At 41.3% G+C, this 27,688-nt stretch overlaps 1 protein-coding gene across 3 annotated transcripts in view; it reads left to right on the forward strand.

Annotated features, from left to right (window-relative positions):
* Window positions 1-27,688, forward strand: part of PDE7B (phosphodiesterase 7B) — a 247,656-nt gene that overhangs the window by 210,647 nt on the left and 9,321 nt on the right. For all 3 annotated transcript variants that reach the window (XM_068985151.1, XM_068985149.1, XM_068985152.1), the window contains 3 exons: window positions 20,914-21,005; window positions 24,000-24,144; window positions 26,065-26,161. In XM_068985151.1, coding sequence (XP_068841252.1) covers window positions 20,914-21,005; window positions 24,000-24,144; window positions 26,065-26,161 — 334 coding nt within the window. The remainder of the gene's footprint in view (window positions 1-20,913; window positions 21,006-23,999; window positions 24,145-26,064; window positions 26,162-27,688) is intronic.

Genomic DNA, 27,688 nt, shown 5'->3' on the forward strand with positions numbered 1-27,688 from the left:
TCTTTTAATTTCATGGCTGCAATCACCATCTGCAGTGATTTTGGAGCCCCCAAAAAATAAAGTCAGCCACTGTTTCCACTGTTTCCCCTGTTTCCCCATCTATTTCCCATGAAGTGATGGGACCAGATGCCATGATCTTAGTTTTCTGAATGTTGAGCTTTAAGCTAACTTTTTCACGCTCCTCTTTCACTTTCATCAAGAGGCTCTTAGTTCTTCTTCACTTTCTGCTATATGGATGGTGTCATCTGCATATCTGAGGTTATTGATAATTCTCCCAGCAATCTTGATTCCAGCTTGTGCTTCCTCCAGCCCAACATTTCTCATGATGTACTCTGCATATAATATAAATAAGCAGGGTGACAATATACAGCCTTGATGTACTTTTTTTCCTATTTGTGACCAGTCTGTTGTTCCATGTCCAGTTCTAAAAACTAAATAAAGAAAATAAAATTAGAACTAAACTTACTAGACTATCTCAGAAGCTAAAGTATAGCTTGGGAAAAGCATAAACACATGACCAGGGTAAAAAATGAATGACTGAAATGAAAGCTCCCAAATAGATTTTCTGTTCTTGTTGTGTTTTAAATCTGACTTTTCAAATGTCTTTAAACAAAGAATATAAAGTAATAGAACTGGCTGCTTGAACTACTTCCATATAATGTAAAGTGAAAGTCGCTCAGTTATGTCCAGCTCTTTGCAACCCCATGGACTATAGTTCATGGAATTCTCCAGGCAAATACTAGAATGGGTAACTCGTCTCTTCACGGGATCTTCCCAGCCCAGGGATCAAACCGCGGTCTTCTGCATTTCAGGCAGATTTCATATAAAGTAAACATTTGCCTAATTTTAATTTCTCAACATCAAATAAATCACATCAATGGAGTTTAAGAGAGTATCTACTCTACTGCCTGATTTGTACATAAAAATGAGGGTCATAAAACCATGCTTTGACATGTATAATAGTATATATAAAACATGTAGTGAATGAATGTTTGGACACAAAGTCACAAAGAAATATGCCAGATGTTAAACATGCAAAAAAAATAGAAAGTAAAAGTAGAATTTCATCAATTAACTACTCACTGCTAATGAACAAAAAATGATTCTCAAAAGAAAGATATTGCAATCTATCTTATTCAGATACTAAAAATGGTCTCAAAAAATGGATTCCTTACTCAGATTTTTAAAGTGTAATTTTTAATAATAGTTCATCTCTTTGTTAAGTATAAACATTCCAATATAACCAAATTCTGTAGCCTTTTCAGCAGAGCATACATGTATATTTTGAACTAGCAACTATTTATTACATGCATCAGATAATATATTAGTATCTAGACCACCTGACCTGCCTCTTGAGAAATCTGTATGCAGGTCAGGAAGCAACAGTTATAACCAGACATGGAACAACAGACTGGTTCCAAATAGGAAGAGGAGTACGTCAAGGCTGTATATTGTCACCCTGCTTATTTAACTTATATGCAAAGTATATCATGAGAAATGCTGGGCTGGAAGAAGCACAAGCTGGAATCAAGATTGCTGGGAGAAGTATCAATAACCTCAGATATGCAGATGACACCACCCTTATGGCAGAAAGTGAAGAGGAACTAAAAAGCCTCTTGATAAAAGTGAAAGAGGAGAGTGAAAAAGCTGGCTTAAAGCTCAACATTCAGAAAACTAAGATCATGACATCTGGTCCCACCACTTCATGGAAAATAGATGGGGAAACAGTGGAAACAGTGTCAGACTTTTTCTTTTTGGGCTCCAAAATCACTGCAGATGGTGATGGCAGCCATGAAATTAAAAGATGCTTATTCCTTGGAAGAAAAGTTATCATCAACCTAGATAGCATATTGAAAAGCAGAAACATTACTTTGCCAACAAAGGTCTGTCTAGTCAAGGCTATGGTTTTTCCAGTGGTCATGTATGGATGCAAGAGTTGGACTGTGAAGAAAGCTGAGCACCAAAGAATTGATGCTTTTGAACCGTGGTGTTGGAGAAGACTCTTGAGAGTCCCTTGGACTGCAAGGAGATCCAACCAGTCCATTCTGAAGGAGATCAGCCCTGGGTGTTCTTTGGAAAGACTGATGCTGAAGCTGAAGCTCCAGTACTTTGGCCACCTCATGAGAAGAGTTGACTCATTGGAAAAGACTCTGATGCTGGGAGGGATTGATGGCAGGAGGAGAAGTGGACAACAGAGGATGAGATGGCTGGATGGCATCACCAACTCGATGGACGTGAGTTTGAGTGAACTCCGGGAGTTGGTGATGGACCGGAAGGCCTGGCGTGCTGCAATTCATGGGGTCGCAAAGAGTTGGACATGACTGAGCAACTGAACTGAACTGAACTGAGGAGTACAAAGATAAATAAAATAATCCCTGCCCTTGAACACTGGTGCAAACTGAGATGCTGAAAATGTGCAAAATCCAAGAAAACTTAATCCTATTTTGAAAAACATTAGAGGAGTTAGCTAAAGATATACATATATACCTCTGTATACTTACATAGAAACAACTTTTTTAAAAGCCTCTGAAGAATAAATACCCGTGCTATTCTTTGTATACAAAGATGTTACAACAATAAAATGAAATTTTTTTTTTCTAGCAGTGAATTTATGCATCTCAACTATCTGGCCTGATCCTCAATAGTAAAGAGAAGGATCTTTTGGCTAATGACTAGACAGAAATTGGCATAGAAGACTAAAAACCACATTCAAGATATTAACTTCATCAGTCCCCTGCTCAAACAGTCTTGAACTCTCTTAAAGGCCAGAGATCCATGTCTTTAATTTAGGAATAGTGTTGAAAACAAAACAGTATCACTTAATGTCATAAAGATACTCCCAATATCATAGAGCTGTCTAGTATAAAAGTATAAAACTTTTATCAGCCAAATTGGGACTTTATATGTTAAAAGTAAAATTATTAAAAGGATCTGAAAATAGTATGAGATCTTAATTACATCCAAAAAAATATGATGGCTTTTACATTTGGCTGTATACCATTGTTTATCAAACACCATTTCTTATTGACTATATGAAGAAACTCCTAAAAGAGAAAGAAAACTCCTTTTGAAATTCAGTTCAGGGACTTCTTTGGTGGTACAGTGATTAAGACTCCATCCTGCCAAAGCAGGGAGTGGTCAGGGAACTAAGATCCCACATGCTGTGCAGCACAGCCCAAAAGATTTTTTTTAATTCAGTTCAATGAATTGTATAACTAATCTTTATTCAACACTTACTATGACTCAGAAAGTGAAGTCCCTCAGTCGTGTCTGACTCTTCCGTCCATGGGATTCTTCAGGCAAGAATACTGGAGTGGGTTGCCATTTCCTTCTCCAGGGGATCTTCCTGACCCAGGGATTGAACCCAGGTCTCCAGCATTGCAGTCAGCCGCTTTATGCTTTGAGCCACCAGGGAAGACCTGCAAGAGTCAGACTATGATTCAAACGCTGGCTAAATGATTTTATCTATTATATTATTTAATCTTCACAGTAGCCCAGTTAGGTAGGTACTATCATCATACCTATTTTCCAGAAAAAAGAAAACTGCTATTAAATTTAAGTGAGCTCCCATGGTGGCTCAGATGGTAAAGAATTTGCCTACAAAGCAGGAGACCCGGATTCAATCCATGGGTAGGGAAGATCCCCTGGCGAAGGGAGTGGCTACCCACTCCAGTATTCTTGCACAGAGAATCCCATGGATAGAGGAGCCTGGCAGGGCTACAGTTCATAGGGTTGCAAAGAGTCGGACACGACTGAGCAACACTTCCTTATAATAAGCAGCTAATTAATGGCAGGGCTGGAATTAGGACTCAAGACTTCTATCTCCAGAGCCAAAGTGCCTAAGCACTATACATACCACCTCTAAAATTCATGTGAATCACCAACAATGTGCAGGAAGCTAAGAACTCTCCTCCAGGGCTTCCAGCAGGAGACAAGTAGCTTAAAGTGGGAGAGCCTTTGCTAAGTACTCTATAGCAGCTAGCTACAAACAAAACTTGATGGAAAGACAGAGGCAAAAGAGAAATTGATTCTGTATATGGTTCTGAAAATTAAAAAAAAAACCCTTCATGGCAAAAGAGTGATATAAATATTGTCTTGAAGTGTAAATAACATTTTGAGTAGCAGGGCAGAGAGTATAGCCTAAAGGCAGCACAAGCCAGTGTCCTTTGGGGATGTCAACCTGCAATCCAGAGGAACTGCAAATGGACTGTTTCCAGGCCCTTGAGTTAAGCATAGTCCTGTCATGAGTGGCCCTTACCCTCAGCTCAATGACTTGGGCATATTATGTAATGTATATTCTGTCTTTGATAGACACTGTAGATTAGTTGTATGGAACATGACCTGGTCAGAAAGTCTTCCGTCTGCATTAAGTTGTCAATGAGGAACTGGCATAACTCTTCCGGTTTTCAATTTCAAGAAAAAAAAAAATCATGTTATGTAAAATATCAACTCAAAAAGACCATTAGAAACACACGATATTTAAAAATCTTTGGAAATAAAGCCTTTTAGCCTACCATGGCCTGTTGGTTGACACATAAATGAGATTTCGGGAAACTATAAGCAGATTTTCAGATGATGTACCTCCTGTATACATGTTTCTAGAAAGGGGATCCATAACTTATATTCATGTTTTAAAATGAGTTATAGATTCAGAAAATAATAAGAACTGTGATAATGAGTGAAAAATATATATATATACACACACACATACTATATATATATATACACACATATACACATATATATTACATAATGGGTGCATGCATGCAATAATATCATGTGTGAGTGTCTGACTCTTTGAAACCCAACAGACTGTAGCCCGCCAGAGTCCTTTGTCCATGGGATTCTCCAGGCAAGAATACTGGAGTGGGTGCCATGCCCTCCTCCAGGGCATCTTCCCAACCCAGGGATCAAACCCAAGTTTTCTTACATCTCCTGTGTTGGCAGACAGGTTCTTTACCACTAGTGCCACCTGAAAAGCCCAGTATATATGCATATATATATATATATATATATATATAAACAAAAACTGTACATGCAGACACATTTAGTCAACAAGAATAACCAAGAAGTTATGCCAGGAATTATGTGGCTTTGAGAACGCCCTGTGCGTGACTGTGTACAATCCAGAATTACTATAAATGAGATAAAATGGAAGAGGGCTTCCTCTCCCTCCTTTTGTTGGCTGTACTCTTTTAGTTATAATAAATAAGAAGATCATTGCATAAGGCCCAGCCTGTGCTTCTGCCCTGAGATAAAGAGAGTCAGGGCAGCTGGAGTGAAGGCCAGGCCAGAGGACTCTCTCCCATTGTCCTCTGTCTGGGTCAGACTCACTGGCTGAACTGCCAACCCAAGTTCAACATGAAGACCATAAAGGCGTTTTCACCTGGCACCTCTCTCATCAGACTGGAAGCAGTCCAGATGTCTGTGGTGAACTAAGAGGGTGCCTAAGAGCATGTGAGAGATACAGTTGAGAATTATTTTCTTTGTCCCTCCACCTTCCAATCTTCCAACATGTAAGTTCAGCAGTTTTTCAAAATAAACATTAAATCAGATATGATATTGCTTGTTACAATTATAAAAGGGATTGGTTTCAGTTCAATTCAAAATCTAAAATATGATACCAATGGACTTATTTACAAAGCAGAAACAGACTCACAGACATAGAAAATGAACTTATGGTTACCAAAGGGGAAGGCGAGGATAAATTAGGAGTTTGGGGTCATCTGATACAAACCACTATGCATAAAATAAATAAGCAGTGAGGATGTATTGTATAGCACAGGGAACTATATTCAGTATCTTGTAATAAAACATATAAAAATTTTAATTGCTTTTGATAGAGTCCAACTTCATATTAACTATTGACAGAGCAACCCAATGAATAAAATAATTGTTCCATGAAGCATCATATTTATTGCATTCCCTACTTGTCTTGCAGAGGTTTATAATCATTTTTCTTATTCATTTATCATAAGCACTTAGAAGAAGCCAGCATTTTTAACCACTTTTTATTCTTAACGACTGAACTGTAAATACGAAGTTGACAGGGCCAGGAGACATGTTCCTCCCACATGGTCCTATGACCACTACTCTAACAAGCAACTGCAAGGATTATATGTAACCTCATAATTTTTGCAGCATGAAAGGTGTTTGGGGCAAGTAGAGTGAAAATTGTAAAAAGGAGGTTCAAATTTGATTTTCTGTTTCCTTAACTTTCTGCTGTTCATCATGAGGTAGCTGTTGTGGGCACCTCCATGGCCCTGATCTGAATGAACCCAGGCCTGCCGCATGGACAGCAGTTCAGTGTCCACCCAGGCTCCTTGCCCTCAGAGCAGTATCTTTGGCAGAAGCAGATCAAACAAAAGAAAGACGTCTTCCAGCAGGCAGTAAACATGGCAGAGCTATAGTTTCTTCAAGGCCCAAGGTCTTATTCAGGACTCAAGGAGTTTCTATTCCCCTGAGACCTCCTGAGCTGGGGCTCTGGCAGCATCACCAAGGAGACCACTGGGCTTGTTAGGGAGGAACTCAGTGACTTCATTATCTTCTGGAGTCTTGCTTCCCGGTTTCGGGAGCAATTAAAAATGAAAACACAGACTATGTTCCTGTTGTTGTTTTTCCTCCTGCCTCCACTGGTTGAAAAGGTATAATTAAGTCTGAGTCTTGTTGTACACCAGACTCAGTTTATCAACATCAGTCTAAGTATTTTAATCAAAGAAAGTGTCCAGTAAATAGGAGAAAAAAATAACAGCAGTTTAAAGCCGCTTTGTATGATAGCAAATCTGCTCTGCCAGATTCTCTTTGACAAATAGACTCTTGATTTAATTTGAAAACCTGTGTTGGTTTATTAAATGCCAGATGTGTTGTTACTCCGGAACAAAGGGATTGTTTTGTTCTTAGGGTGGATAATACTTGATTATTCAGATAAAAGGGGAAATAAAGGTTTTGCAGTTGGAGTTTGAAGGGTTTTATTTTGTTCAAAATAAATTCTGATAGGTTTTGTTGCCACAAAGGTAGATGTTCACTCTTTCAACTTTACGATGAAAATTATTCTTAAGACTACAAGTATGAAGAGTTTGTGATACCAGAACACATTGTCACTGGGATGATGTGAAATTGTTGAGCTGATGCTTCTGGAGGTAGACAGATGATGTACCTACTGTGGGATCCCAAAATGGGGCTGGGATTTCAATGGGTATTAAAGTGGTGTCATCTCATCCTATGTTCAAGTCTCCATGAGCGTTTCTAATGATTTTCTTCTTTTTTCAATCCATCTTTTGCTGATACTGGTCTTTGAGCTGCTGTGAAACTCAGTGAGCTTATAAGAGTAGAACCACCCCCGTTTGTTAAGAAAGACAAAGATACCTCCCTATGAAACACCAGTACCTCCCAGCCTGCTCACCCCTGATCCTCCCCAAGTGCAAGGCACCAAAATCTTTCATCCTCTCGTCTACACTCAGCCTTGCCTGGCTCCAACCCTTCCTCCACTGTGCAGCCAGAATGAGTTCCTGAAGCTCAGCTGTGACACTTAGACGCCTGCTTAAAATCCCACTGCCCTCAGGATTAAGTCCAAACGTCTTAACCCAGTTTACAAGCCTCATTACGATCTGACCCTCACCACACTTTCCAGCCCCGCTTCCCACCATGCCTCTCCCAGACTCTATGCATCATCCAGTCTGAACTGCTCTCAGAATCTCAGAGCCAACATGTGTGCCAGGCAGTGGCAATACAGAAGATGAACAGAACACATAAACATGCCTGCTTTCTACTAGGGGAATCAGAAAAATAAGTGAAATACATGGTATGTTAGAATGTGATCATTTCTAATGATTAAAAAATAGAAGGACTTCCCGGGCAGTCCAGTGGGTAAGACTCCAGGCTCCAGCAGGAGTGGATTCAGTCCCTGGTTGGGTTCAGTTCACATGCTGCATGGTCAAAAAAAAAAATTTTTTTAATAGAAAAATAAAACGGGGAAGGAAGATCTAAAGTGTCGCCCTTGCTCCGGGTCTTGATACACATGTTCCTCCTGCCTGTTTTAATGAAAGGCACTCCCTCTCTATTGCCTGCATTCCCCGATTCCTCTCTAACTCACTCACCTTTTTGATCTCAACGTGGACATATCTTCCTCCTGAAAGCCATCTCTTTCTTTAAACATCCGTCTTCCATACCCCCTCCTATATGATTTCACAGTCCTCTCTCACTTCCTCTGTCATGATGTTTATCCCTGGAAATAGCCATTTCCTGATTTGACGTCCGTATCCTCCGCAGTCTGAAAGTTTCTCGGCACCTACCTTTTCCACTGCTGCATGCTCAGCACTTGGCACAGTCCTCATGCTCAGTGAATATTTCTTGGGTGGTGGGAGGTTTGCTGAAAGAGTAGGTCGATGGATACACAGACTGGACCCATGCAGCAAGAAAGGCAGAACCTGAGTAGCCTTGAGAAATCAGGAATACTGCCAGTAGTGAGTACACACAGGGACCCAGAGTGAAAATCTGACAGAGTCGGCAGCACACAGACCAGAAGGCATCTACCCATACTGTCTGTTTAGTAGTCACTTGTTACTACTTGTTACTACTGTGGGATTACCTCCTGTGGGATTACCTCCTGCATTCTTACTTCCCTACATCAAGTGTACTATGAAGACTGAGAAGCATTATGAAAAATTCTTTATGATGATACATTCATATTTGTTTATCTTGCAATTGACAAATGCTCCCTCTTATAGATGCTTCCTAGGTGGTGCTAGTGGTAAAGAATCTGCCTGCCAGTGCAGATAGAAGCGGGATTGATCCCCTGGTTGGGACGATCTCCTGGAGGAGGGCATGGCAACCCACTCCAGCATCCTTGCCTGGAGGATCCCATGGACAGAGGAAACTGGCAGGCTGCAATCCATAGGGTCACACAGAGTCAGACACAACTAAAGCAACTGAGCACGCACTCACCCACTCTATGTTCTTCCTGGAGTCACTTACCCGATCCTGGTCATCTGTGAGTAAACAGTGGGAGAGCCATTGCTATAGTAACTTTTAAATCTCTTTGGCTTTTACCAAAGTCTAAGGATTTCACAACAGAAAATTCCAAGTCTGGCTTTTATCAGACCAAAAAATTAACAGGACTCTGTCACTTTTACAGTTACTTAAACTTTTGCAGCTAGGGAACTTTGGGGTTTTGGAAGTTAATTACTCCGTATCCGTTCAACAAATATTTACTTATTTAAATGGCACTGTGCCACATACTGGGGCACAAAGATGAATAAGATACGCTCCTCATTCTCAATGGCAATCATGTATGGCAGCAGCTTCAAACCAGGCTTGTGTGCCCCTGGGGACACACGAAGACTTTCCAAACGGTGCACAGGCATGAATAGTGCTCACAGAACTCATTTTCAGCTCCTTAAACTGGCCTGCCTGCAATATGGTCACAGGACAGTCCAGCCAGCTCTGCTTTCCACTCCTCTTTCATAATTAACCCTGTTTCCACTGTTCAAAACAAAGACATTTCTCTTATCCATTCTGCATATTGCATCTTGCTCCAGTTGTGCTGATTAGTATATTGCCCTCATTTGAAAAAATACCAAAGAAACAACCAAAAATATTAAAGGAAATCTCCCATAACTGAGGGACTATAATGTTCCCAGCTATCTCATGAATAGAGGCATTGTCAAAATTTTTTATTCTCAAGCATAATTTTTCCACATTTGAAATATATGTATTTTGATCAGTTAGTTACTATAATAATTGCATTGTAAACTCCAGCTGGAAAAACATTTACTACTTAGAAAATTTGTTAAATTAAAACTTCAGTTTATAAACTTATTTTTGTTGCAGAGATATATGATAGGGTGATGATTGAAGAATATCACATGTGAAAATATATTACATTAAAATAAAATTTTATGGGGAAATAGTATAATAATTAAGTTCTAGAGGGAAAAGAATTAATTTCTTATTTTTTACTTAAATAATAAATTATTCATGTGTTTTCTTAAATAGGTGATAAATGGGCACTAAATGCCATTGGTATTTAGATTCCCTTGCATACATTTGGGACTTCCCTGGTGGCTCAGATGATAAAGAATCTGCCTGCAATGCAGGAGACCGTGGTTTGATCCCTGGGTCAAGAAGATCCCCTAGAGAAGGAAATGGCAACCCACTCCAGTATTGTTGCCTGGGAAATCCCATGGACAGAGGAATCTGGCAAGCTATAGCCCATGAGGTTGCAAAGAATTGGACATAACTGACTGATATATTTAATACATAAAAGAATGATATAATGGTTTCATATTAAAATATCAATATCCACAAATAGGCAGGACATTACATATTTTGTCACCATACAAATTTGCGATTTTAAATATCAATTTTAAAAAATATAGGGAGAGTATATTTTTCAAAACTCAAATTTTAAGTGTAAACGAACAAGAACATGTGAAAATTACTCATGTAGATGCAAGACTGGGCTTCCCCAGTGGTTCAGGGGTAAGGGATCTGCCTACAATACAGGAGCCACAGGAGCAGCAGATTCAATCCCTGGGTGGGGAACATCCCCTGGAGGAGGGCACAGCAACCCAGTCCAGTATTCTTGCCTGGAGAATCCCATGGACAGAGTAGCCTGGCGGGCTACAGTCCATAGAGTTGCAAAGACTCGGATATGATAAAGCAACTTAGCACATAGACACACAGGAGCAAGGCCCATGAGCAAAGTTGTTATAAGGTGTTTTGGATATTCCAATAGAAGCTTGGGTTGGGAATGAGGAGCTAGAAGAGGGACCTGTCAGTTCTGTTTGGAGAACCAGGGAAGTCTTTCCTCATAGATGGCAACAATTGATCTCAGAAATAAGAAGTCTGTGTGTGTGTGTTTGGGTGTGTGTCTGTGTGTGTGGACATGTGCATACACACAGGCATTTCTGACTTTACTAAGGTCATTTTGCTCACTCCTTTTTAGAATTATAAAGTCCTTTATTAAAATTCTTATGCAAATACCCAGCATTATCCTCTCAACTCTTTGGGGATGATGTGGGTGATAATAAAGTAATTTTAAATAATGAGGTATGTTAGTGACTTATTGAACAAGGGTAGATGTTTATTTCTATCCTTCATAAAAGAGGTTTGGAGGTTGACAGTCCAGGGCAGTCATGGTGGCATCACAAAGTTAAGAATGAGGGACCCAACATCCTTTTAGTCTTTAGTCTTTTATCACTAGGGTGTGACATTTGTCCTCATTGCCCAAGATAGCTGCTGGAGCGCTAGCCATTCTTGCCACATTCCAAACAGTGAGAAAAAAGAAAGGGATAAAGCAAAAGAAGCCTTTCCCAGTTGAAACTGTTCCCTATAAAACAACTTACTTGAATATTCCACACAGTATTTCTGTTTACACTTAATGGGTCAGAATTTAGCCAAATGATCCCACCTAATTGTAAGGAAGTTGGAAAATGTTGTCTTTGTTCTAGACAGCCATGAGACTCCTCTTAACCTTCTCCACTTGCAGCTTTCCCATCTCAGATAACGGCAGCACCATCCTTCCAGTTGTTCAGGCCAGAAACACTGAGTCCTCCTAGCAGGTACAGAAATCAACCACTCTCCCCACGTCCACCTTCCTTGTTCAAGCCTCTATCAACTTTTGCCTGGATAACTGCTCTCTCCCTCCCACACACACCTCTTTCTATTCTTATCCCCTCCCAGACTCTATTCTCAACATAGCAACCAAAGTGATCTTATTTAAAGTCATATAATTTCATTCCTCCCAAACTGCTGCACTGGATCCATGTTTCTCCCAGAGTGAAAATCAGAATCGTTATAATGGCCACAAGGCCGCATGTGATCTGGTCTCTCATTACCTCTCTAACTCCTAGGCCTGACATGTCCCCTTCCTCACGGCACATGGCCCTCGCGGCTGTGTGCTCCCTCTTTGGGGCCTTTCCTTTAATTGTTTTCTCCAGAACAGTTTCTTCTTCAGCATGGCTAGCTCTCTCCTGCCTTCAAGTCTTTGCTCTAATCTCATCTCTCACCACTTTCCCTTCCCTACCCCACCCCCAAGACTCAAATTCCCACTATTCTGCTCTACTTTTCCCTCTTTCCATACATCTGCTGTCTTCTGGATGCTATGCTTTTTCCCAAGCATTTCTTATGTTTATTGTTTATTTTCTATCTCTCCCCAGCCCTGCTACCTCTAGTTCTTTGTCTCGTCTCTTCACTGGTATATTCTAAGCACATGTTACAGTGCTAGGAACATAATGAGTTTTCAGTAAACTTGTGCAATGAAATCAAGTCATTTGTTCAGCTATTTATTTAGCAAATTAATAGAAAGTACTTTCTTGGTGCAAGGCATAGAGTTGAGTGGATATGGCAAGAATGAGACAAGCTTCCTGCTGACATGTAGTTTGTAATCTAGTAAGAACAAGAAGTACACACACAGCTGTCACACACATCAGTGGGACTTAGTCTAGCTGGCCTCTGGACTTGAGGAACGCTGAGAGAGAGCTATAGACTCAGAAGAGAGCCAAGTTCTTCTCTAGCTGGATGATTCCAGGTGGCTTTGTGGATCGAGTATTTGAGTTGAACTTTGGAAGACAGGTTTTAGTTTGATCAGGAAACACAGAGGAAAAGGAGTTTGAGGGAAACAAACCACCTTCAAAGGCATGAAAGTGGCAAAAGGAAAGGACATTTTCATATATTAATAATTTAATAATTTTGTCAATAATAAGTTATCATTTTATTACTATGGTATAATTTATTTGAACGATAAGACCTCTGTAGGAAAGAAGAGGTAATGGTATTCAATTATCTCAAACATATAGAAACAAAATGATAGTTGGGACAATTTTTAGAAAGCATTGAATGCCGAACTAAGGAGTTAAGCCTAACTTATCCAATAGGCAACCATTGTAGGGTTTGGAGCAGGGCATGGGAGAAGGCACAGTCGCACTGTGCCAGCTCTCTCCTGCTAGAGCGAGCCGGAGAGAAGTTAGGTGAGCTCTTTGAAAGCAGCAGTATTGTCTTATTCATTCTTAGACCCCCAGTGCCCACCATAGCACCTGGCATATGAGTAGCTGCTCAAAAAACATTAGTCTATATTTCAACCAATGATTAGGGAGATGGTAGAAACTTTTGTCAAATAACTCACATTGTGGAAGTTGTGGGGAGGGTGGATAGAAGAAAGGAGAATTAAGGAAAATAAAGTACTAAAATAGGGTCACTTTGGTAAAAGCAACGGATGGGTATAAGTGACACCATGATGGAAGAATCAACAGGACTCAGAGACTGTTCAGATGTGAGGGCTGAGAGTGGCTGAATGATTAACTCTCCCCCAAGACTATCTAAATCTACTCAACTTATAACATATTCAAACTGTACGATTTTCTGAAATGACACCAATTTGGGGGTATGTTGCAAGAATTCTAGTGTGGATTTACAAACTAACATCTAAGTAAAACAATCACTCATAGATCAAAAAGATCATTTTTCAGGAGAGGACCATGCCACATGGCATGTGAGATCTTAATTCCCTAACCATTGGAAGCACAGAGTCTCAGCCCCTGGACTGCCAGGGAAGTCCCCAACCATACTCTTTGAAAACAGCTACTGTAGACGATTGGGGGGAAAATTAAGTATAACAACAGGCACTCCTCAGTTTATAAATGTCAAGCCTCTGAATACTTGGATGTAGCCAAGCAGAGGTAGCTCTGGCAAGGCAGCAAGTGGGGGTATGCAGTTTAGGTCTTGATGCCTGGCACACCTGGGTTTAAGGTCTTTCTCAGCTGCTGACTAATTGTGTAAGCTCTCAGAGAAACCTTTATTCAGTTCAGTTCAGTTCATTTCAGTCGCTCAGTCGTGTCTGACTCTTTGTGACCCCATGAACTGTAGGACGCCAGTCCTCCCTGTCCATCACCAACTCCCGGAGTCCATCCAAACCCATGTCCATTGAGTCGGTGATGCCATCCAACCGTCTCATCCTCCATCATCCCCTTCTCCTCCTGCCCTCAATCTTTCCCAGCATCAGGGTCTTTTCAAATGAGTCAGCTCTTCGCATCAGGTGGCCAAAGTATTGGAGTTTCAGCTTCAACATCAGTCCTTCCAATGAACACTCAGGACTGATCTCCTTTAGGATGAACTGGTTGGATCTCCTTGCAGTCTAAGGGACTCTCAAGAGTCTTCGCCAACACCACAGTTCAAAAGCATCAATTCTTCAGCACTCAGCTTTCTTTATAATCCAGCTCTCACATCCATACATGACCACAGGAAAAACCATAGCCTTAACTAGACGGACCTTTGTTGACAAAGTAATGTCTCTGCTTTTTAATATGCTGTCTAGACTGGGTTTTATTATCTGTGGGTTAATGATTACAATGGTAGACAGTTATGTGAGAATTCAGTGAGATCATGTAAAATGCCAGGCACACAGTAGGTGTAGTTCAGAAATGTTAATCCCCCTCCCTATACAGCCCTTCTTGTCTTCTTCTCTGGAATCCACTAGAGTACCCTTACCTCCAACACAGTTCTGGCCAGAACGTACTTTTATTTATAATGACAGCTCCCTGAAAGATTGTGTTTGTAACGCGTGCACTGTTTTCTTTTATTCTGAGCCAGCTTCCAAGCCCCTTGCATTTCCTGCCATTTTCCTGGTGCTCATCTCCAAATATGGTTTCACCAGTAGAACTCCCAAGCATCTTTTTATTCTGTCTTCAGGAAGATTATTAATGAAAATGTTAAGTCAGGATGGCATAAATAACAATGCCTGAGGCAATTCCCCAGATGCTTTTGTTCCACTCAACAAGGATATGGCGTCATTTTTCATTAAGTCTTATTACAGCTTTCCGGGCCTCTTGAAAAACTCACGTGAGGGCACTCATGTTACATCTTCTTGAATTAGTCTTGAAGGGAGCGCTCACAAGTGATGAATTAAATGTCAAGTCAGGGATAGGACATCTGTTACATCACACTAACCTATCACTCTCTGCTCTCATAAATCTTTACAATCAAAACAAATTAGTCTAGCATGATATTTCTCATAAACATTGGCTTTTGTTGTGTCTGGCTCATGCCCAAAACGGGATAATAGACCAGTTGATAAAAGTAACAAAATCTTGTCACAGGTTTGGAGCTGGTCAAGTGGTGAGTAAGGAATAATGACTCCTTGGCAAGGAGAGAAATGAATAGCAACAGAGCCACCTATACAAAGGGTCAGAATAAGACTTCACCTCATCAATTCAGTCTACAAAGTCCTGGAGAGAAATCACGGTCTGGATTTAGAACAAAGAATGGTTGCAGTTTTCTTGAACTTGTTTTTGCCTAATGGACCCTGGATTGTGTCACACATGGGAGATTCTTTCTTCTCATTTACTGAAAAAGTTGAGCATTGCATGGATAATACAGATATAGTGGCAAGAAGGGTGGGGGTATGAAATGATGAAATGCTTTTCAGTCTCTGACCAGCCTCCTTTACTCTCCACTACTATTTTCCTTGCTCCTTTTCCCTCATTTTTTTTTAATTGTGGCAAAATACACACAATATAAAGTTTACCCTCTTGACCATTTTTTAGTGTACAGCAGTATTAAGTTCAGGGCTTCCCTGAGGCTCAGAGGGTAAAGACTTCGCCTGCAGTGCGGGAGACCTGGGTTTGATCCCTGGGTCAGGAAGATCCCCTGGAGAAGGAAATGGCAACCCACTCCAGTGTTCTTGCCCAAGAAATCCCATGGACAGAGGAGCCTTGCAGGCTATAGTCCATGAGATTGCAGGGTCGGACACCACTGAGTGACCTCACTGTCACTTTCAGTATTAACTTCAGTAGTACGAGGACATTTGCATTGTGCAGTCATCACCACTATCACTCTCTAGAATTCTTTTCATGTTGCAAAACTGAAACTCTGCTCCCACTAAATAATAATTCCCTAGTCCCTCAGGCCCCTGGAACTGCCATTCTTTCTGTCCCCATGCATTTGATGACTCGTATCTCATGTAAGCAGAGTCACACAATTGCCCCCTACTTTTTAAGATTTTTTTTTGATGTGGTTCATTTTTAAAGTCTTTATTGAATGTGTTCCAATTATGCTTCTGCTTTATGTTTTGGTTTTTTAGTCTCAAGGCACGTGGGGCCTTAGCTCCCCAACCAGAGATGGAATCTCCACCCCCCCACTTTGGAAGGCAAAGTGTTAACCACTGGACCAACACAGAAGTCCCTTTACTCCCCCCCACTTTTTTTAAATGAAGTATAATTGATGAGCAATATTGTATATCACAGGTATATAACATACTGATTCATAATTTAAGGTTATATTTCATCTATAGTTATTATAAAATATTGGCCTTATTCCCTGTGTTGTACAAGCTATCTTTGTAGCTTAGGGCTTCCCTGGTGGCTCAGAGGTTAAAGCTTCTGCCTGGAATGCGGGAGACCTGGGTGCAGTCCCTGAATTGGGAAGATCCCCTGGAGAGGGAAATGGCAACCCATTCCAGTACTCTTGCCTGGAGAATCCCATGGAGGGAGGAGCCTGGTGGGCTGCAGTCCATGGGGTCGCAAAGAGTCGGACACGACTGGGCGACTTCACTTTCACTTTCACTTTATACATAATAGTTTTTACCTCTTAATCCCTTTCCCCTATGTTGCCCCCTCCCCTTTCCTCTTCTCACTGGTAGTTCAGTTCAGTTCAGACACTCAGTCGTGTCCGACTTTTTGCAACCCCATGGACTGCAGCAGGCCAGGCCTCCCTGTCCATCACCAACTCCTGGAGTTTACTCAAACTCATGTCCATTGAGTCAGTGATGCTATCCAAATGTCTCATCCTCTGTCAGCCCCTTCTCCTCGCACCTTCAATCTTTCCCAGCATCAGGGTCTTTTCCAGTGAGTCAGCTCTTCGCATCAGGTGCCCAAAAGTACTGGAGTTTCAGCTTCAACATCAGTCCTTCCAATGAATATTCAGGACTGATTTTCCTTAGGACGGATTGGTTGGATCTCTTTGTAGTCCAAGGGACTCTCAAGTCTTCTCCAACACCACAGTTCAAAAGCATCAATTCTTTGGTGCTCAGCTTTATCATCCAACTCTCACATCCATACATGACCACTGGAAAAACCATAACTTTGACGAGATGGACCTTTGTTGGCAAAGTAATGTCTCTGCTTTCTAATATGCTGTCTGGGTTGGTCATAACTTTCTTTCCAAGGAACAAGTGTCTTTTAATTTCATGGCTGCAGTCACCAGCTGCAGTGATTTTGCAGCCCCAAAAAATAAAGTCTGACACTGTTTCCTCATCTTTTTGCCGTGAAGTGATGGGACCAGATGCCATGATCTTAGTTTTCTGAATGTTATGTTTTCTGAATGTTAACTTTTAAGCCAACTTTTTCACTCTCCTCTTTCACTTTCATCAAGAGGCTTTTTAGTTCTTCACTTTCTGCCATAAGGGTGGTGTCATCTGCATATCTGAGGTGATTGATATTTCTCCTGGCAATCTTGATTCCAGCTTGTGCTTCCTCCAGCCCAGCGTTTCTCATGATGTACTCTGCATATAAGTTAAATAAGCAGGGTGACAATATACAGCCTTGACGGACTCCTTTTCCTATTTGGAACCAGTCTGTTGTTCCATGTCCAGTTCTAACTGTTGCTTCCTGACCTGCATACACATTTCTCAAGAGGCAGGTCAGGTGGTCTGGTATTCCCATCTCTTTCAGAAGGTGCCACCATTTATTGTTATCTACTGAGCGCCAAAGAATTGATGCTTTTGAACTGTGGTGTTGGAGAAGACTCTTGAGAGCCCCTTGGACTGCAAGGAGATCCAACCAGTCCATTCTGAAGGAGATCAACCCTGGGATTTCTTTGGAGGGAATGATGCTAAAGCTGAAACTCCAGTACTTTGGCCACCTCATGCAAAGAGTTGACTCATTAGAAAAGACTTTAATGTTGTGAGGGATTGGGGGCAGGAGGAGAAGGGGACGGCCGAGGATGAGATGGCTGGATGGCATCACGGACTTGATGGACATGAGTCTGAGTGAACTCCGGGAGATGGTGATGGACAGGGAGGCCTGGCGTGCTGCAATTCATGGGGTCGCAAAGAGTCGGACACAACTGAGCGACTGAACTGAACTGAACCCAGTCAAAGGCTTTGGTACAGTCAATAAAGCAGAAATAGATGTTTTTCTGGAACTCTCTTGCTTTTTCGATGATGTTGGCATCATGTTTTGATGTTTTTTCCAGCAGATGTTGGTGATTTCATCTCTGGTTCCTCTGCATTTTCTAAAACCAGCTTGAACATCTGGAAGTTCTCGGTTCACATATTGCTGAAACCTGGCTTGAAGAATTTTGAGCATTACTTTACTAGCATGTGAGATGAGTGCAATTGTGTGGTAGTTTGAACATTCTTTGGCATTGCCTTTCTTTGGGATTGGAATGAAAACTGACCTTTTCCAGTCTTGTGGCCACTGCTGAGTTTTCCAAATTTGCTGGCATATTGAGTGCAGCACTTCCACAGCATCATCTTTTAGGATTTGAAATAGCTCAACTGGAATTCCATCACTTCCACTAGCTTTGTTCATAGTGATGCTTCCCAAGGCCCATTTGACTTCACATTCCAGGATGTCTGGCTCTAGGTGAACATGAGTGATCACACCATTGTGATTATCTGGGTTGTGAAGATCTTTTTTGTACAGTTCTTCTGTGTATTCTTGCCACCTCTTCTTAATATCTTCTGCTTCTGTTAAGTCCCTACCATTTCTGTCATTTATTGAGCCCATCTTTGCATGAAATGTTCCCTTGGTATCTCTCATTTTCTTGAAGAGATCTCTAGTCTTTCCCATTCTATTGTTTTCCTCAATTTCTTAGCACTGATCACTGAGGAAGGCTTTTTTTATCTCTCCTTGCTATTCTTTGGAATTCTGCATTCAAATGGGTATATCTTTCCTTTTCTCCTTTGCTTTTCACTTCTCTTCTTTTCACAGCTATTTGTAAGGCCTCCTCAGACAGCCATTTTGCTTTTTTGCATTTCTTTTCCTTGGGGATGATCTTGATCCCTGCCTCCTGTACAACGTCACGAACCTCTGTCTGTAGTTCATCAGGCACTCTATCTATCAGATCTAGTCCCTTAAATCTATTTCTCACTTCCACTGTATAATCATAAGGGATTTGATTTAGGTCATACCTGAATGGTCTAGTGGTTTTCCCTACTTTCTTCAATTTAAGTCTGAATTTGGCAATAAGGAATTCGTGATCTGAGCCACAGTCAGCTCCTGGTCTTGTTTTTGCTGACTGTATAGAGCTTCTCCATTTTTGGCTGCAAAGAATATCATCAATCTGATTTTGGCGTTGACCATCTGTTGATGGTAACCATTAGGTTATTCCCTATGAGTCTGTTTATTTTTTTATTCATTAGTTTGTTGGGGTTTTTTAGATTTCACATATAAGTGATATTTTACAGTATCTGTCTTTGTCTCATTTGACTTAGGATGGTGGTGGTGATGGTGGTGGTTTTGTTGCTGAAACATGACCAACTCTTGTGACCCCATGGACTATAGTCCATCAGACTTCTCTGTCCAGGCAAGAATATTGGAGTGGGTTACCATTTCCTTTTCCAGGGGCTCTTCCAAACCCAGGGATCAAACCCCAAGTCTCCTGCATTGCGGGCAGATTTTTTACCTCTGAGCCACCACAGAAGTCCTTCACTTAGGATAGTTTAGTCACTAATTCGTGTCCAACTTTAGTGACACCCTGGACTGTAGCCTGCCAGGCTCCTATGTCCATAGGATTCTCTAGGCAAGAGTACTGGAGTGGGTTGCCATTTAATGCCTTCCAAATCCACCCATCTTCTTGCAAATGGTACAACATCATTCTTTTTTATGGCTGAGTAATATTCCATTGTACCATGTCTTCTTAATCCATTTATCTGTTGATGAACATTTAGGTTGTTTCTTTCTGTATGTTGGCAACTTAACTTCACTTTTAATAAATGTTATCTTCCTATATATTTTTATGTTTAAAAATGTAAACTTGGAAGAAAGTGAAGAATGAATAGACTCTTAATCTTAGTCAAAAGGCCAAGAAGTGATGAATAAATAAACAAATAAGAAAATAAAGGAAAAAGATTTTCTGGAGACTAAAAGAGTTTTATTCTCTGTGAATGAAATCAGTGGTAAGGCCATACTGTTTGCTAATTTAGAATAGAACACAATAGGTTGTTATAAATAGTCATTATTTAAATGGTTAGCAAATGTTCAGACAAGCAGCATATTTAAGGTCAACAGAGAGACTGAACATAATAGAGGTTCTCACAAAGAAAGAAATATCAAGATAGTTGAAGAAGAAAACAATCTGTAGATTCAAACCCAGACTTAATGGGCTAAGTGCCATTATACTGGTCACAAAGATTATTGACAGTGGTTCTTAGACTTTAGTATCCACAATAATCAATCACCACAAATCTATTGACTGGGATTCAGGAGTTTGCATATGTCACCAGCTGCTCAATGGGTTCTTCCCAGTTTTGATAATGGGCAGGGCACAGATCACAGCAGCGGCTGTGAGGCCAGCCTCTGTTTGGTTGAGTAGTATGATTTTGGATTATATTATGCACATAGCCCTAGGATAGCCATTACTACCTATTTTTACTGCCTCTCTTTCTTTCTTCTACAATGAGTATTACCTGAAGGAGTTTTCAAAAGTAGGGGCAGAGGCAGGACTGCGGCTGCTAGAAATTGACCCTCATTCAGCCCTCCACTGGAGGGGCAGCAGGGTCTTGCCACTCCCCCATGATTATTATAGCCTTGAGAATAGACCTGCAGTTGTTTTGTGTTTCATTTCTGCTCTGCCTCTGTGTCCTCAGGTATGAACTGGCCGGAGGGAAAATATTGGCCTCCGCAAAGCTGTGTTCAGCAAGAGAGATCAGTATCTGGCTTCTCCCCCGTTTATAGTTTTAATTTTCTTTCTTTATAGAATATGTCTGTGCTGGAGAATCACCACTGGCGATCTACAATCGGCATGCTTCGAGAATCAAGGCTTCTGGCTCACTTGCCAAAGGAAATGACGTAAGTGACCTAGAGATGAAACATACCGATGTCCACACATTAGAGATAAGCCGTGTGCTCTCGGGCTTGAGACCCCCGGGGTGAATGGCAGGGAGCCAGCCAGCAGTGCTTCCGGCCCACACTCCCTTAGTCGCCTCTCGGAGGAGATGTGGTATCAGTTACAGCAACCCAGAAACCAGAGTCCCTCTGTGAGCTCTGAAAGGGCCTGGAGAGTGTAGGACCTGATGTCAGGAAAAGAGATAATAAACAGTTCTCAGCTTTCACACTCTTTGGCCTCAGTGCTGTGCTTTGCCAAACTCCTGTCTTTTATGTTAGCAAAATTGTCCTCCAGTGTAGATCCAAATAATAAATATTTATCAAGAAGGAACACAGGAGTTCCCAAGCGAGACTGAAGCCTCGTTCAATAAAGGGTGTTTTGTCATTGCCAATCTTAGTAAAAGGAGAAGTCAGAAATTCTGTTCTAAAACATCTTTTGTTAAGTGACTGAATGGGCCCCAGCCATTTCTTTTCCACCAGGAATTTACCTATGTTTCTTGCATTTAAAACAGAAGTGGAAATACTAGTTTCCTGGTCCACTATTTGTTAGGCTGGATGTTTAGGCCGAGGTCTACTAAATCCAAGACCATGGCCTCATTTCCATCTGGCTTCAGTTTAGCTGCTGCACCATGCTGCTGCTGCTGCTAAGTCGCTTCAGTCATGTCCAACTCTGTGCGACCCCATAGATGGCAGCCCACCAGGCTCCCCCATCCCTGGGATTCTCTAGGCAAGAATACTGGAGTGGGTTGCCATTTCCTTCTCCAATGCATGAAAGTGAAAAGTCAAAGTGAAGTCGCTCAGTCGTGTCTGACTCTTCGCGACCCCATAGACTGCAGCTGCACCATATTGGCCTTAATTTAGCCTCTGCACTGTCTTCCAAGGCCACCACCAATTCCTATCTGTTTCATTAATGCACAGAACCCAAAGTAGCTAGGTGGGAACAAGTAAATAGATTCCTGTACCATCTTCCAGAGGGGCACCAAGGTCAAGGGCCCCGTGGTGTCTCCTGGTCGAGCAGCAGGATGCTCTGGGCACACTGGTTTACCCCTGGCCCTCTGCTCCTATTTATGCTGTTTCCTAGCACCCAGAGGAATGTGAAATTCATGGAAAGAACTTCAATTCTGATAACACTTTACCCACTGGAACCAAATAAAATCAATCCTCATACAGGGAATAAAAATTCATGCCTTTTATGAAAACAAAGATCGAAAGAGTTGAGTACAAAAAGAACTAAAGTCTAGAGTAACAAATCAAGTTTGGAGGAGAAATGAGGAAGTGAAGGACAAGGAAGCCAACGAAAGAGAAAAGGAGAAGGGAAGGAAAGAGAAAGAGACAGGAAAGAACAAAATGATTTGTTCTTTTGTCAAACCAGATTTGTCCCAGTAATGCCCTAGTAGGTAAAGACTAAAACAAATTTCACAAAAAAAGAAATAGAAATGACCAATAAACATATGAATATATGTCCAACCTCATTAGTAATCAAGGCAATTCATATTAAAATGACGAGTTGCATGATATTGGCAAATTGGCAAAGAAAAAAAGAAGTGTAAAGGGTAAGACTGTAAAGCAATGAGAAGCTCATCTATTACTGCTTGGAATGTAAATTTATACAACTGTTTTGAAAATAATCAGCAATATCTAAGAAATTGAAGATGAACATACTCTGTGATCCAGTAATTTTATTCCTGGACATAGTCCCTAGAGAAACTTTACAGATGTATAATTGGAGGTATGTAATGGTATTTATTGTGTCATTTTCTTCATAGTAGTCAAAAACTAGAAACGACTCAAGTGATCATCAAAAGCAGAACAGATAAATACATTGAAGTACAGTCCTACATTGGCATATAATCTAATCATGAAAATGGATGAACAACAGCTCACACATCAACTAACTGACCTTCAAAATATATTAAGCTAAAAAAAAGCAAGTCACAAACTGATACTTACCACATAACTTAAAGTGAACAAGCAGTTAAAGTTAAACCATAATATTTAGGCATGCATGCATAGGTAGTAAAGTTATCAATAGCAAGGAAATTATTAAAACAAAAGTCAAGATAGTAGTTGCTTCAGGGGTTGAGGGGAAGTGGGTTTGGATGAGAGACACAGTGAGGACTTTCTGGAGGACTGGCAGGCAACGATCTTGACCTGGCAGATCTTGACCTAGGCATTGATTGTAAGATGTTTATTTTGTAATTTATCCCTTAAACTGTTTGTGTATGTTCTGTGCACTCTATCTAAACATACTTCACTTTTAAAGGTGAATTTTAAAAATAGATACGGATTTTCCTCCCATTGGTTACTTTCCATATATGAGGAAAGCCCTAATTTGGTTTACTTTTCCAAAACATCCCATTGTCTGTATACCATTCGTTGACCAATATATTGCTTGAACACTGCTTTTTAATGGTACCTTAATCTACTGTGACTCTTTTGTAAGTTCCAGTATCTCTTTCCAGCCTATCCGTTTTGCTCCCTTGAGGGATCTTTCCACTCCATAAGAATCGGTCACTATTATTGGCTTCATGACTATTATTATACCCTTTCTCTCCCCATGCAAGTCTTAAGGTTTGAGTTGGTGTGAGCGCTATTCAAAAGCACAATCCAAATGCCAGTGATTCTGTGAGTCTTTGTGACCTCCTTCAAGCATACATTTCTAGTTGGCTTCCGATCTTGCCACCCATAAGAGCTGTGGGAATGTATAAACTGCCACAACTTTGTTCACCCAAGGTTTCAATCACTCTGTTCAGTCCTTGGCATACCTCCCATCCAAGGACAGATTGATGGTGGGTGAGAGAATCACACTTAGGCTGCAAGGGACCAGGACTCTGTGTAATAAACAGTATCAGAGGCAGAAATAAGAAAACAGGCCACCTGATGATGAAAGAATCAACCACTCTGCTCAAAGGGATTTGCTTTGTGTGTGTGTTTTCTCTTTCATTCTTGTGGATGCAGACAGGATATTGAACAGCAGCTGGGCTCCTTGATCTTGGCAACAGACATCAACAGACAGAATGAATTTTTGACCAGATTGAAAGCTCACCTCCACAATAAAGACCTAAGACTGGAGGATGTACACGACAGGCACTTTATGCTTCAGGTAAACCACAACAACAACAATAAGACATCATTATCCTTGCTATAAAACACTAAGGATACAATCAATCATTTTAGCACATCTGAGAAGGAGAATCCCCCATGGTATAAGTTAGAGCAGTGACCTAGTTTATTAAAAACCTTGAGACACATGAAATTTTTAAGTAAGAAAAAATCTGGGTTTCATGTCAGTAGGTTGATAATATCTCATTTTTCCTTGTTTGGTAGCTGCTTCACCACAAAGTAGCCCCCCTGGGTAGTTGCATGCAGTAAGAATTTACCACATTTTGTGGCTTGATGTAATGTTGATCACTATCATACTTTTGCAATGTCTAAAACTATTCCTTTGATACAAAAGTATATTATGTTAACTGTAGTACTAACAAAAATTGAGAAATGAGCATCTTTCCTTTACCTCAAGCCTATTAAATCTTGCTTGACTTCTTTTTACAACCTAAACTCATTTATTCATCTGAAGCTCAAAAATATTTACCTAGTCTTACCATTATCAGGTACCAATAAATAAATGATTTTGTTTAATTGAATGAATGGAATCATATAGAGGGCAGCACTTTCTGCTTCCTTCCATGGCAAGAAGCCATTTGTGAAGTGCATCTTGGAAGCAGAAGTCTGACCTGGTATCCAAACCAGAGCCTTTTGCTTGATCTTTCATTTTCTCTCATCTTCCTTTCCTTTCGGCACAAAGGACTGACTGATTGAATCCTGGATGCATCTAGATAGATCAGCTTTAACCAGGGAAATAGCAAGTGGGAGACTAAACTATACAGTCTTTTCCCTTCCATGCCTTCAAGCTGCCTTCTGAAGTTATCCAACTGCTCTATCCTTTTCAAGAAATTCCCCCCTCCCAGCTGTAAAACTGAATCTCCCTCCTTCTTTCTTCCCAAAGTAGACTTCTAGCCCCTGGGTACCACCGACATCTGATTTTAGAGATTCAAGTCTTTTGAGTAGCTGAAAGATTTGGCCTGGACACTTGCATTCCAAAAGGAAAGCTCGCTAACACCCATTAATCCCTAAAGGGCAGAAAATGGAGGGGGCTTCTGCCCCTGACCTCCTCTAACAAGTACCGGTGCCCCCATTAACCTGGAAATAAAGAGCTAACCAAGTTTGCAGCTTAATATGACCCAGGCTCTCCCAGCCCCCAAAACTGCTAGCAGTTCTATGATCCCAAAGAACTAGGTCAAAACCAGCAGATCTTGCTGATGGAGGGTACACCATCAGAAGCCCATCTAGGCGGTGGTTTCTCAGCAGTCGTTTGTTAAGAGGCAGAACCTGCTTCTTTGGAAATTCAAGGGACCCCTCCGAGGGTCAGCATCCCTGACAAAAGCTGGCATCCCAGATGCAGAACTGTGTGAGGCAAGCCAAGAAGGCCCAGACTCATTTCTGGCAAGCAAACTCTCCTGGGCTTGATATGGCTTAGCTCCCTGGCTGACAGTCTGAGCTTGCTGACACATACAGATACGGCCATATAAATGCAAACACACATAGTATAAGTGATGTATGGAGTCGGCCAATGTGGTCACTGTGAGGTGAGGTCCCAGTGATCTCACTCGAGCCTGGTTGGGGGCCCTGTGGCCTCCCCGCCCACGAGGGGTGGAGCAACAGAAGGAGCCAGGCCACGGCTTTCCTTGGCCTGCCCACTCCAGGTCCCCTCCAGGAAGCCCCATGTCCTGGGACGGTGATTCTTCTCTCCTTCTCACTGCTATAAAGTGGGAGTTCTGAATCAAGGTTTTGTGCAGTGGTGAATAAGTGCTGTTTCCTGAAGAGGCACGTCAGAGAGGCCTCTGTAAATATGGGCTTGGTACCGTGAGGTCGAAGGGCAGGTCCGACCGCGCTTGGGCTTGGGGTACATTTGCTGCTCAAGGATCGTCCTTTGACTGTCTCTCCCTGCCCTGTCATTTCTCAGATTGCCTTGAAGTGTGCTGACATTTGCAATCCTTGTAGAATCTGGGAGATGAGCAAACAATGGAGTGAAAGGGTCTGCGAAGAATTCTACAGGCAAGGTTAGTAGGGATCCAATTGCTGAGTGTTCATCACCCCCCTCTCCTTTGGGGCGTTTATCCTAATAAAACAGGAAATGGATCGTCTATCATCACATTTGTTATTTCATCAACTCATATTATCCCCACTTTTCTCTTTAAACCTTTTGCACACCATCTGGCCCTTTATGGAAATAATTTAAAAATAAACAAGTTGACTTACGATGGAAACAGGTAGTAATGAGGTACAGTAACATGAGCAATAGAGGGATATAGATAATTTTCATGGTTTTTCTCTGTGGGTATAAGAGGACAGTTTGACTTTTACTCTGACCTTCATGTTAATGAGCTGAGCATGGCTTAAAAGCTAAATGCCATTTGGGGTCAATGTTTTCCACTCTGACAGAAGGACTTGGACTTTTTTTGTATTTCTCTCCCTTGTTTTCTTAAAGTGAATAAAGACATAGAGCATATTTAGTCAGAGTTCATCCTCTCGTGTATATATACTGTGAAAAGACAAATGGTCCCAAGTTAGGGTATAATTTTTAAGAGGTTAACCTCATTCAGAAGTAAGGCAATGAATTAGCAGCAGAATCTGGACGTTGGGTGGGATCTTGGCCTTTAAATACAGCTTGTTTCTTCAGGCCTGGTTTCAATGCTCAGGATGTTTTTTCAGGCACAACAGTGCCCTGATGTTAGTGACAGGCTCAGGTCTGAGAGGCTGAGAACAAATAAAGCCTGAAGTGTCCCACATACCAGCTCTGTGGGGAGGTCAAGTAGCAACAGTGAGCCTTTTGGAGACGCCTCAGTAGAAAGATGAGTCAAAGACATTGAGATGGTCCCAAAGACAGAAGACAAAACAGAGCAGATTGGGTTCACATGGGGCCAGAAGGTTCTGCTCCCCATCTCTTTCCCTTGGGTAAAAGCACTCATGTAGCGTCCATTCTGTCCAATTTCACTTCAAATGAATGTGAGTGGTTAGTAATCAAAAAAGGTCACTTCTAGTTGCCCATGTTACAAGATCACCACTGAGGGAAAAACAAAAGGAAATATGATGAACTTAGAGAAGGGAGGTTAGATTAGATAAGATAAATACTTTACTACAAAATATAGAAAATATTGAAATAGCCCAATGAGAGAAGGGCTAGGATCTTCATCCTTGGATATCAAACAATGGGACAGAGAAAAGATGCCACCTTGTCGCTCTTGGTTTTGACTCAATCATGTGTTCTTGTTGACACTGATTGGAGTTTAACCCTTTCATTTACTTATCTTACACTCTCTGGATTATGAGCTGCTTGGGGCAGGGATCATGTCTCTTGGGCAGATGGCAAGGCATACAGAGCTGGCGAATCAAAGTTGTTTTAGCTAAGTGGAGTAAATGGAATCAACCAATAAAGGTAATCTGTAAGATGCCTTTGCAAAAATTTGTCCTCATAATAATACACATGTGCAGCATTATAGGGGTTCCCTGGTGGCTCAGTAGTAAAGAACCAGCCTGCCAAGGCAGGGGACGTAGGTTCCATCCCTGGGTCAGGAAGATTCCCTGGA

The sequence above is a fragment of the Capricornis sumatraensis genome, chromosome 13, assembly GCF_032405125.1.
Source record: "Capricornis sumatraensis isolate serow.1 chromosome 13, serow.2, whole genome shotgun sequence".
Lineage (NCBI taxonomy): Eukaryota > Metazoa > Chordata > Mammalia > Artiodactyla > Bovidae > Capricornis > Capricornis sumatraensis.